Source organism: Mytilus trossulus, chromosome 6 (genome assembly GCF_036588685.1).
Source record: "Mytilus trossulus isolate FHL-02 chromosome 6, PNRI_Mtr1.1.1.hap1, whole genome shotgun sequence".
NCBI classification, from domain to species: domain Eukaryota; kingdom Metazoa; phylum Mollusca; class Bivalvia; order Mytilida; family Mytilidae; genus Mytilus; species Mytilus trossulus.
In genome coordinates this window covers 36,689,396-36,702,935 of record NC_086378.1, presented here as the reverse complement: position 1 = coordinate 36,702,935, position 13,540 = coordinate 36,689,396, and the positions used below count along the sequence as shown (strand labels likewise).

The following is a 13,540-nucleotide window of genomic DNA, read 5'->3' as shown; positions in this document are numbered from 1 at the left end:
CCTTTTCAGTTGAAGATACCACTTAAGATTACACTTACAGTGGCCTTAGCCTTAGTTACCCTCCTTGACCCAGTTTGAACTTTACTTCCTTCTTCCTCTGATTCCTCTGTAAGTACAAAGTATGTCAAGATGAAAATATTGACAATTAACCTTACTACAAAAGATATTAAAGGTATTTGTATTGACATGCAGTACTTTTTTTAAACCGAGCATATTATCTTTCATACTAGTATCTACCCCAATTTTTTTTTGTAGGTGCCCCAAAAAAAATACATTCAAAAGATCCTTAGGATCAGTTACTTGTAATTAGCCAGATACACATCATTATTATAAACAACTAACCATGGAATCATTGGGATTTTTGCTTATATAAAATAATTACTAATTCAATTGGTTAGTTATTTTGTAGTACTACTACTTAAATAGGTGCAAACTATTTGAAAAATAGCACTACTAGTATAAAATATCATAATCAAAAATTGCCTTGTGTGATTGCCTAGAATTAGATGTGACCTCACTCTCATGCCAAAAGAAGGTATGTGTGTACAGTCACCTGAATGGCTTATAATTTGGTGTCAACAATAACATTATTGTGACTCCCAAAATTGGATTTTCTTTTCCCTCTTTCTAATGATGATCATCATAAATGAACTTTCTAGCAGGATCAAGACTTGGCTGAAGGTGCAACTCAAGCTGTACTCTGATATTATCATCATCTATGGCTAGGTATGTTTCCAAAATTCAGATGTTAGAATATTTTGAAGGTTCTGTCTGATTGACACAAATTCTTTTAATTATTAACTTTATTAGATTGGTAAAAAAAAGTTTCATTTGGGTTAACATCAAGATTGTGTGGAACAAAATGATAAATAATTTTGTTGATATTGGCACTATTATTCTTTTTTTTTTTTTTATATTTTAAGGAAATTTGTCAATTTACTATTGCAAAGGCTGACGTTAATAACTTAAATACGACAGAACTGAAACCACCTTGTTTTGCATGCAAGAAAAAATACATTAAACCATGCATCAAGGTTTCAGTAAACTGCTGAATGCAAAATTAGAGCGGCAAAACAGAAAATCCTTCACCTATAGGCCTAGGTGTGCTTCAACTGCCCCCCTAGGTACACAAAATTCAAAATTTTAGATGCAGATATTTCTTTTAACTTTTCAATTACAGCATTACTTAATTCTTATCCCTGTATATTCCTTGTACATGTACATCTTGGCAAGTATTTTTAAATTTAAATTAAAGCCTCAATTAAGTGTTGTTAGTGCAATTAAAATTTCCTTTCAGAGTGTTGTAGTGAAACCAAGTGCACCAGCAAAAAGTAAAATCATGAAAATACTGAACTCAGAGGAAAATTCCAAATGGAAAGGTCCTAATCAAATGGCAAAATCAAAAGATAAAACACATCAAACGAACAGACAACTGTCATATTCCTGACTTGGTACCAGCATTTTCAAATGTAGAAAATGGTGGATTGAATCTGATTTTATAGTGCTAAACCTCTCACTTGTATGACAGTCGCAAAAGTGGGTTACCTCACTTGATTCTGACAATTCTGATATACTGAGATTGGTAGCTCGCTATCAGGCCGGCCACGTACCTATCTACATAATCAGACCTTGGACTCTCTCTCTCCTCCTCAGACAATTCCTCATCACTGCCCACATCATACTTTGTACCTCACCTGATTCTGACAATTCTAATATACTGAGATTATCCACATCATCCGACCTCTGACTATCTCTCTCCTCTTCAGACAATTCCTCATCACTGCCCACATCATACTTTGTACCTCACCTGATTCTGACAATTCTAATATACTGAGATTATCCACACCATCCGATCTCTGACTATCTCTCTCCTCCTCAGACAATTCCTCATCACTGCCCACATCATACTTTGTACCTTACCTGATTCTGACAATTCTGATATACTGAGATTATCCACATCATCCGACCTCTGACTATCTCTCTCCTCCTCAGACAATTCCTCATCACTGCCCACATCATACTTTGTACCTTACCTGATTCTGACAATTCTGATATACTCAGATTATCCACATTATCCGACCTCTGACTATCTCTCTCCTCCTCAGACAATTCCTCATCACTGCCCACATCATACTTTGTACCTTACCTGATTCTGACAATTCTGATATACTCAGATTATCCACATCATCCGACCTCTGACTATCTCTCTCCTCCTCAGACAATTCCTCATCACTGCCCACATCATACTTTGTTTTAATCATATCCAGCTTTCGTTCTGTTTGTTTCAGGTGGGTTTTCTGTTTATAGTACTTTTGAACTTCTACCAACGATTTTAAAACATGAACCTGAAATCATATAAGTATAGATAACATGCTTGAAACAACAATCATCTCACTTCAGACCTGTTGGTGATGTAGTGGTAAGTGTAGTCAACTTGATTGTGGTGACGGCATGTGTAAAGATGTGAGCACTATCAAACTAGACTTTTTTTGTCTGCTTCTATACAAGCATTCATCATTCAGCAAATAAAGAAGACTGGTTGGAATTAAGAATAGTGTGTCAAAAGTTTGATGGCATGTTTTCATATAAATTGCTATAAATCTAATTAGGCCAGGTTTACACAAAGCAGAGAAAATTCATGTGACATTGAATATGTTATCATCCTTATTATAAATTTAATAATTGCTGTTGGACATTTAGGAGCCATTGTTAAATGATCAATTTATGATACAAGATCCCTTCCTTAGCACAACCAATCAATGTTTATATGAACAAATATCAGTCAGTCTATTAATGACAAGTTTTATTTTTATTACATCTATCATGCCTGTAATTTCTGTTATTTTTTTTTTCACTCACTTTCCACAGAATGTTTTAAATCAATTAAACATAAAAAAGAAGATGTGGTATGATTGCCAATGAGACAACTATCCACAAAAGACCAAAATGACACAAACATTTACAACTATAGGTCACAGTATGGCCTTCAACAATGAGCAAAGCCCATACCACATAGTCAGGTGTCCTTCCAAGAGCAGATCCAGCAGTGCAATTTTCGATTGTGAACACCATTACTTTCTGATTTTCTAGGTTCTTTACATTGTATCAAAAATCAAATTTATTTGTTCATTGTGTGTTAATTTGTGTTACTACGTTTTTTGATTTAGCTAAGCCATTCCAAGTGATATTTTATAGTTTGTCTGTCTATGATGTGATGTTATACTATTGTTTCAAAAAAGTGAGAAGGTTTGGTACTACCATTTAAACATTTAATCACACTGCAATTGTTTGCACCTGTCCTTAGTCAGGAATCTGATGTTTAGTGGTTGTTGTCTGTTTATGTGGTTCACAAGTGTTTCTTGTTTTCTATATTGATTATACCATTGGTTTTCTCGTTTGAATTGTTTTACACTGTTAATTTTGAGGCCTTTTTAAAGCTTGCTGTTTGGTGTGAGCCTAGGCTCTGTGTTGAAGACCGTACCATGACCTATAAAGGTTTACTTTTATAAATTGTGACTTGGATGGAGAGTTGTCTCATTGGCACTCATACCACATCTTCCTATATCTATCTTCCCACAACATTTTCCCCCCTTTACAAATGCATTTATTATCACGACTGGTTTAGACAGAGGGAATTGTAGGCTTTTGATTACAATTAAATATTACCTGTAACTTATAGTGGTTCGCTTTTCTAGCACATTCAAAAGCCTTCATATAACACATGCTAACTTCATCATAACTTTTACCGTCTAATTCCTGGCACTCTGCTATATTTAACCATGTTCGGCATATCTGTGAGAATAAAATAATTGTAAAATAAAAGAAGAACTTGATCAGTGTTTAAAACATTTTTTTGAGGCAATCTAAGCATGAAATGACGAATTTAGCAATTTTTCTATTTATAAAGGGACATAACCCAAGAACAGCAAAAGTGACATCACTCAAATTCAAACTTGATGTGGGTTTGGTGGTAATAAGCATTGTGTATAAGTTTTATAACATTAAGTAAAGACAAACTAAAGAAAGAATGCCGAAACAACAAATTTAGCAATTTTTACATTTATAAAAGGACATTGCTCGAGTATAGTGCAAGTGGTACTATCCAAATTTAAAATTGGTGGTTATAAGCATTGTGTATAAGTTTTACAATATTTGCTCTCATATAATAAGTTACATGCCTGTAATTACTAAGCCTTGTTATTACAGCTTAATTTCCCCTTAAAGGCCTTGTCTCATTGATTTACTATGGTTGATTAAAATTGTATTAATGGAATTAGAAAGTAAGTTATCAAGGTTATATATTAAGCTACTGCACAAAGTTTCAAGTATTCCCAAGTGCCCACAAAAGATAAAATATTTATGATATATTTAACTGATGACAAACATATGTTACTACAGATTAAGGAAAAAAGAGAAGACAACTCATGAAAGTGTCTGTAATAACATGTGCATGTTATTTTTCTCTAATAACTTATTTAAGTTAGACCCTTGACTGTCAAATGACTAATTTAGCAATTTTTCCTTTTATAAAGGGACATAACCCAAGAACAGCAAAAGTGACTTCATCCAAATTCAAACTTGATCTGTGTTTGCTGGTAATTAGCATTGTGTATAAGTTTTATAACATTTGGTAGATGCAAACTAAAGTTAGAGTGTAGAAACAACAAATTTAGCATTTTTCCATTCATTGAAGGACAATACTTGAGAACGGTGCAATTGAAACCACCCAAATTTAAACCTGTGTGTTTGGTGGTATTAAGCCATTGTGTATAAGTTTTATAACAGATGGTTGAGGCAAACCAAAGTAAGAGAACAGAACTTATTTAGGGGTAAAACTTAATGCCAAAACCACCACTGCTCCTCTTGCTAGAAGTAAATTGCCATTAATGACAAACCTTAAAGAATAGAGTACCAACCTGACCATAATCTTCACCCCGACATTCTTTTTCTTTATTGTAATATTCGACAGCCTTGCCGTACAGTTTATTATCAGCATAAGTCTGAGCCAGAGATATGTAGATAGGTATCAAATCCTTTCCTGGTGACAGTTCATCTATACTACAGTCCAGCTGAAATCATAAAACACTAGATTTAATCACTCTAATCTTACTAAGACAAATACTTGTCTACAAAAGTATTCCAAATAATGCATTATAACTGCCAAAGGTAATAGTGTAAAACTTTTAAGTTGGCAACTACTACTAGCTACACTGTAGTCCATTCGAAATGATACAGCACTTAAACATTGTTAAATGTGAAATCTAACTGAAATAAAAAAATACTATGGATCCATTTTTTTTCTAGGGTACCAACTTTTGTGGACTGAGGAAAAAAATCATCTTTTTATGGCTATTTGATTTTGTTCTTAACCAGAGTCTGTGTACAAGGCCATAGATCACTGTAGATAATTTGTACATCGTTAAACATATTGTCATGGTTAATGTATACCCACATAATCCATGAAAATTGATATCTAACAAATATTAATGAACATTAAGTAGGACAATTGTCAAATCTTAATGTTTAAACACTCAAAATGCTACATAAAATCTAACAGAACCAACACTATAGTCAAACCTATGTAACACAGACATGTTCTGTGATATATAACAGTTCAAGTGAAAAGATACAACACTGCTGTTCAAATGGAATGATCACTCTTACATTCAAACCTATCAATAACAAGAATGTGTCCTAAGTACACGGATGCCCCTCTGGCACTATCATTGTCCATGTTCCATGGACATTGAAATTGGGTCAAAAGTCTAATTTGGCTTTAAAATTAGAAAGATCATATCATAAGCAACAAGTGTACTAAGTTTCTAGTTGATTGGACTTCAGCTTCATCAAAAACTACCCTGACTAAAAACTTTAACCTGCGGACGAACGAATGGACGAACGGACGAACGAACGGAGCCACAGACCAGAAAACATAATGCCCCTCTAATATCGTAGGTGGGGCATAAATAGTCCTCATGTGACAACCACAGGTAAAATTAATGAAATCTCACAACACTTATCAATACTTCAAGCTCCAATTGTGTAAAGTTACAACTATTGTTTAACGTAACAGTCAAACTAAAAGAACACAACAAGCAAGACTTTCTAAATGGTGTCAAATCTTTATGTAAAAACTACAGTCTGATAAATACTAGCTATATATACAGGAAACATATGTTTTCGAAACTTTAAAAACTTTTCATTTTGTATATATTTCAAAGCATATTTTTATTAATCATAATGTGAATTCAGAATTTAATGTGTGTATTTATCATGTTTATTATTGTACATAAAATTGAGAAAGGAAATGGGGAATGTGTCAAAGCGACAACAACCCATAGAGCAGACAACAGCCAAAGGCCACCAATGGGTCTTCAATGTAGCGAGAAACACCCGCACCCATAGGCGTCCTTCAGCTGGCCCCTTACAAAATATGTATACTAGTACAGTGATAATGGACGTCATACTAAACTCCAAATAATACACAAGAAACTAAAATTAAAAAAACATACAAGATTAAAGATTAAGAGGCTTCTGACTTGGGACAGGCGCAAAATTGTAGTGGGGTTAAACATGTTTATGAGATCTCAACTCTCCCCCTATACCTCTAGCCAATGTAGAAAAGTAAACGCATAACAATACACACATTAAAATTCAGTTCAGTGAGTCATGATACACTATATTCAAGCAACAATGATAATAGATCAATAGACAACTTTCGAGTTTGATGCATTTCTGTTGAAAACTTTGTTTTTAGTGAACATCATTCGTGCGTTTAGGGGTGTCATCACTTCCGTTCTAATATTGAGAGGTGGTTTGGGAAACTTTTAAGCTATATTGCACAAATTATTCTGTAAATTGAATTCTCAGAAATTTCTTTCAGCACTGCTCTCATTAGGGAATTGTGATTAAATACCTACAGAACAAATATTATTTCTAGTTTATCCTCCTTACTGACAATCACTAAGATGCTTGATGAACATTTAAAGTGCAGGGATACAGGCAATCCCCTCTATCTGGTAAATGACTTTAATAAAAGTTCTTATTATTGACGATTTTTTTCCAGTGACGGACAAACTTAAAAGTGGTCTATTAATGCAACTGTTTTTTTCCTAATTTTGTAGTTTAAGGTTTGGACGGGTTGCTTGCTTGGTTTGTTTGTATAAATAAATGTTTGCTCAAACATTGTAATTAAGATTGACCATCTGTAATGATATGCAGGGCTTAAGCTTGTATACATTATTCTTTAATGTTATTGGATGTCAAGTATAATGTATACAAGTTGAAGCCTAGCCTCCCTGTTGATTCTGGTCCTTTAAACTACAAGCATCAGGAAATTGGCCCTACTGAAATGATTTTTGATTTTACCATTTTGTGATAGAATTCCAATGCTTGTTTAAAATTTCCAATTTCTGCGGCTCCATCGCCCAACTGTTCATATATTTTTATCTTTGATGCATTACTGTCCAGTGGCAATCCTTCCAAACTCGTTGTAGCTTCTTCTATCTTGCCAACTGAAATGAAATTATGAAAATGGATACAGGTAGCCTTAATCTTAAAATGTGAAACAAATGTGAAATATTTTAGTTTGATAAAAATTGATAATTACCACATGTATCACTGTTTACATATTACTCGAAAAGAAATTATTATGAGTATTCTTTATTTAGATTGGTTAACATGTAACCTGGATATTTATTTCTTTGTTTTGTGACTTGTAGAACATTTGAAATTTATTGATGAAATTGTTTAAACTTTAAAAGCCAAACCTTCTGCTAATTTATTTTGTACATTAAAGTTAATGTTGCTTGTTTAACAAGAGAACCATGACTAATGAGGAATTTCTTGTTAGAAATGGAAAATAAAGAAATAAAATAGTCTATCATACATATATTTGTACTAGTAATTCAGTTGTTGTTTGCTGCTGCACTATTAATTTGTTCTTGCGTTTATTGTTTTGTACCTAAATCAGTCTATGAGTTATCTTATTCAGATTGTTTAAGATATAATTCATGGGATACTAATTTCCATGGACTTGAGGGAACAGTTGAACACAAATTTAAATGTTTGAGGAATTACAACTTTTCTAAAAGCTAGTATCACTGCAGTATGAAAACAAAAAACCACAAAATCCACAAAATAAATATCCATGTAAAGGCAAGTTTTCCTCAATCCACAAAAATTGGTTCCTACAAAAATAAACGAATCTATATGAATAGTACATTGTTAAACTCTGGTGGAAAGATATCTCAATGGCAATCATACCACATCTCTTATTCTTAGTATATAGTTTTTCCAGTTATATTTTTCTTGCCTGTCCCATAATTTTCATTGAATTTATTGTTATACTTTCAGTAAGAAGTAAAAACAGTTTTGTGGTCCACCTGTCACACAAGCAAACTTATCTTTTTTTTATAGTGATCAAACTCATTAGTAGGTACTGCTAAAATCTTATTTGGGTTTATTTCCTTGTATAACTCCTGTTAGTTTGATGGTGAAACTACACTGTATGTATTTCTCAATTAAATCAAAAGAAGAAAAAACATTCATCTGAAAACTAAACACTAATATTTAGATTACGTACAAAATTGTTGCAATAAAACAGTGCACAAATGCATTGTTTATGTTGTAAAAACAATACCAATCCAGAACAAGAATGTGTCCATAGTACACGGATGCCCCACTCGCCCTATCATTTTCTATGTTCAGTGGACCGTGAAATTGGGGTCAAAACTTAAATTTGGAATTAAAATTAGAAAGATCATATCATAGGGAACATGTGTACTAAGTTTCAAGTTGATGTAACTATAACTTCATCAAAAACTACCTTGACCAAAAACTTTAACCTGAACTTCTCCCTATCATTTTCTATGTTCAGTGGGCCATGAAATTGGGGTCAAAACTATAATTTGGCAATAAAATTAGAAAGATCATATCATGGGGAACATGTGTACTAAGTTTCAAGTTGATTGGACTTCAACTTCTTCAAAAACTACCTTGACCAAAAACGGACACACAGACGGAAGAACGAACGAATGGACGCACAGACCATAAAACATAATGCCCCTCTACTATTGTAGGTGGGGCATAAAAAGTAAATCAAGAAAGTGACCCGATATAATGAACAAATAAAATTACCAGTGATGTGACTGAAATTTAGGATTAGAATGCAAGAGAATTGTTTAACTTCTTTTTTTTGTAACTATTATTAAAACCTTTTTCTTGTGCATAATGTTCATGTAAATGAAACAAGCCTTTTTCCATGTTATTTTTATCACACATATAAATATTCTTCATAAATTGATACAATTCTGACATTTTAATAATACAAAATTTCATAAAATTTCTTTTTTGTCAAATCACCATTTTTTTGAAGTCTTGGAAAGAAAAATCTAACCATGCTCATGATGAATGATAAAAAATACCAGTGACATATACATGATATATAAACATGTTATTTTTCAATTTCACATGATGCACCTTCTGCTGTTTACAACATGTGATTTAATTTGTAATTAGAGTAGTTTGTTTATTGATTATTGCAGACTCTCGAACATTTATTTCTTTTATGTCTAAACCATAAATTCATGTTTAAGAAAGGCTGATTAATGGCTGTCTGCTGTTTATAAAAGAAAACTACAGACAAAGAAAAAACATCAATGCCAAATTTAAAAAAAACACTAACAACATCAGCGTCATATCTCCTTCGTTTTTCTACATCTGACAGAAATGGCTGATTTATGGTTCACAAACTATTTTACCTTACAGCACATGTTCAATAGAGCTAAATAAAACAACCAATACCTTGCATTTCTTAAAACTACTCTTTCAGTTACACAGTGCAAATATTATTACATTATTCTTCCAGTCTTTCAAAGAATAAATAGAAAAATATACAACAGGCAAATTTTTACTCCATTATTATGCTAGTTTTAGTTAATGCAGAATTAAAATTTCAAATTTTAAGTTGAATGAAAAGCAAATGAGATTTTTGACAAAAGACAACCTTATAAGTCCTTGCACCATATCAGTATTTATAAGGGACTTAATTCAAGGCGCTTAATGTTTTAATTCTTTGATGTCACTCCTGTAGGAACAAATCCTCTTTTTGGTTTATAACTTTGCAATATAACATTGATTTTTTTCCAGATAATTGATTATTACAAGCTTTTCAATGTTTATAGATCATGTAAAATGACTTTTGTAATATGATATTGATTTTTTTCTGGATAGATTTTTTCTTGATAAATATTTGGATGTGTATGGATTGATAGTTTAGTCTTAGATGCAGGATTTATTTTTTAGTTGTTAGTGGCTTTGAACTAGCTGTCAGTTAACTGTGAGTACTCTCAGATCCGTACCTAATGTCTTTTTTTGTTGGGATGTACAAGTACCCGGCCACATCCACTTGTATTTTTGTCCATCTGATGAGTTAAGCCTTTGTCCACTGAATATTATAGTTCGTTCTTTTGTTGTACTGTTATACCACTGTCCAAGTTTAGGGGAGGGCTGGGATCCCGCTTTCAGGTTTGATCCCGCTTACATGTTTAACCGTGCCACATTATGTATGTATGTGCCTGTCCCAAGTCAGGAGCCTGTAATTCAGTGGTTGTTGTTTGTTTATGTGTTACCTTTCGGTTTTTAGTTCTTTTTTTGTACATAAATAAGGCCGTTAGTTTTCTCGTTTGAATTGTTTTACATTGTCATTATAGCTGACTATGCAGTATGGGCTTTGCTCATTGTTGAAGGCTGTACAGTGACCTAAAGTTGTTAATTTGTGTGTCATTTTGGTCTCTTGTGGAGAGTTGTCTCATTTGCAATCATACCACATCTTCTTTTTTTATATCAGCTTTGAGATATTTGACCATCATGTAAGATGACTTTTGTAATATGACATTGATATTTCTAGATAAATATATGTTATACATGGTACCAGCTTTAAGATATCTGACAATCATGAAAGATGACTTTTGTAATATGACACTGATTTTTTTCTAGATAAATTAATTTTACCAGCTTTAAAATATTTGACGATTCTTTCAGTTTCCTCTGGTGTTGGTGATCCCAGTTTGTGTGCTTTCTTCAATGAATGTTTACTTGTAGGTATGTCTCCCACTTGGATACACACCTGAAAATATAAAAGTTAGATGAGGGTCTGAATGGGGTTTACAGAGAAGAGAATAATAGGGAAGACATGCACAATAAAAGACATACAAAAGAAAAAGATAAAAAATACAGATTTGAGAATAATGTGGTGTTAAAATATAAAGAATAGAGAACAAAATAATAAAATTTGTAAAGTTTCCGCGGAACCCAGTGTCTCGCCTACTTTTGCTGTAAATTGCAGGCCCAACAAAAATGAGGGAAAAAATCAATAAAAATATTCCCCTTGATACTATCTTTTGATTGTAAGAAGCTTCTGTCCAAGTTTGGAAAAAAATCGGGATAGCTTATGAATCTAATAAATATTTTAAAAACTTTAAATATATAGATTTAATGTTAACTGGAAGAAAAACTAAGTCCATTTATAAGTAAAATACAGATACACAGGTACAAAATATTCACATAATTTCCTTCTAGATACTTGCTTTTGATTATAAACAAGTTTCTGCCCAATTTTGGTACAATTTAAAAATATTATAAGAAAGTTATCAAAATTTAAAAAAATTTAACCAAAGAGTGAATGTCTTGTATCCTGGCAGAAAATCTAAAGTAAAATACGGAAAAAATGGATTTTTCGTTTTACAAAATTTACTTATGGATACTATCTAATAATCATAAACAAGCTCAGACTCTCCAAGTTTGGCACAAACCAAGGATGGTTTAAGAAAGTTATTAAAATTATAAAAACTTTAACCACAGAGTGAATGTAATGTTTTCCCGCAAAAAAACGAAGTCCATTTATAAGTAAAATACGGAAAAAATGGAATTTTATTTTTACAAAATTTACTTCTGGATTCTATCTTATGATGATAAACAAGCTTCTGTCCAAGTTTGGTAGAAATCCAGGATAGTTTAAGAAAGTTATTAAAATTTTAAAAACTTTAATCACAGAGTGAATGTTATGTTTTCCTGCAGAAAAACTAAGTCCATTTATAAGTAAAATACAGAAAAAATGGAATTTTATTTTCACTAAATTTACTTCTGGAATCTGGATACTATCTTATGATCATAAACAAGCTTCTGTCCAAGTTTGGTAAAAATCCAGTATGGTTTTTAAGAAAGTTATTAAATTTTCAAAAGCTTTTAACCACAGAGTGAATATTTGTGGACGCCGCCGGCGACGATACTGACGACGAAAGAATGTAGGATCGCTTAGTCTCGCTTTTTCGACTAAAGTCGAATGCTCCACAAAAAGAAGAGAAAAACCAGTCTTACAAATATAAAAAATAAAGAAACATATACACATTATTTAAGCCAACCAGTTTACAACTTATAAGGCTGCAGTATGCTTGGCAGAGAAAATTCTAATGCTCTAATTTATATTCTTAAATTGATTATGCTATGATTCAACCCATGCATTTCATGGTTCAATCATTTTATGCCAGGCAATCTGTTATATATTAACAGCAAACATTTACTTGTGCAGTTTAAAGGGTTAATTTCTAAGTGTCTATAAAACTGTTTATGTACTTACCAAAGCTTTTTGGACATACACATCACTTTCAAGATATTTATCCTTCAACTTCAAAGCACTCTTAAGAGCAGATTCTAAGAATCTTAAAGCTTGACTGAAGTTGTTGTTACGTTGATACATGGTAGCTAAAGAATACTGGCATCGATACAAGTCACTGTAAAGATGGTGTTGTCTGCAATTTTAAGAAAATAATGTTGAACTAGTTTAGCCAGATTACATGCATGACCTGTTTCTGTCAAGAACATCTTCAGAGTTTGTCTTCATTTATTTTCTATTGCTAATTTTTGTTGTTGCCATTTAACATTCTTTTAGACTTTTGGGACTAGAGATTTCTTTTCTTAAATATGTGGTAGTCTAAAAATGTACAAATATTCCTTATACATCTTCTAATCTAAATCAATCTGGGTAGATGTACACCAAAAAGTAGTTTTCATTGGTGAAATCGCATCCAATGATATTTGACTACAGTTGGAAAACTATTTTCTTTCTGGTATAGAACCATTAAAATCACCCACAATCATTTAATTCATGACTTTGAAATGGTTAATTGATATGCATTTCCAAGAACATTATTTTGTTGTTTTAATTTGTGTATTGTCAATTTTCCATAATTCATACATCACCAAACATATGAAACAATTTTGTCTATTTCAATGTTCCATAATTCATACATGTACATCAACAACTAAAACATATGAAACAAATATTGAAATATTTCTCGCCCCTTACTCTGAAATTGTTATAGCTTTCTTCATATATTCTGCACACTGTCGTGTGTCGCCTCTGCCATCAAATACCAACCCTGTAACAGAAAATCAAATGTGCAGATGATAATGAAAATAACACAAACATCAAGGATTCTGAGTCATCTTCAAAAAAACATTTATAATAGTTCTCATTTCT

The 13,540-nt window shown here is 32.3% G+C and overlaps 1 protein-coding gene across 1 annotated transcript in view; it reads right to left on the bottom strand.

Annotated features, from left to right (window-relative positions):
* The window catches only part of LOC134721257 (tonsoku-like protein), a 122,460-nt gene that overhangs the window by 103,289 nt on the left and 5,631 nt on the right, over positions 1–13,540 (bottom strand). The window contains exons 4-11 of the mRNA XM_063584103.1: positions 13,367–13,439; positions 12,638–12,809; positions 11,014–11,128; positions 7,369–7,514; positions 4,917–5,069; positions 3,667–3,792; positions 2,147–2,345; positions 39–106 (exon numbers count right to left, since the gene is read on the bottom strand). Coding sequence (XP_063440173.1) covers positions 39–106; positions 2,147–2,345; positions 3,667–3,792; positions 4,917–5,069; positions 7,369–7,514; positions 11,014–11,128; positions 12,638–12,809; positions 13,367–13,439 — 1,052 coding nt within the window. The remainder of the gene's footprint in view (positions 1–38; positions 107–2,146; positions 2,346–3,666; positions 3,793–4,916; positions 5,070–7,368; positions 7,515–11,013; positions 11,129–12,637; positions 12,810–13,366; positions 13,440–13,540) is intronic.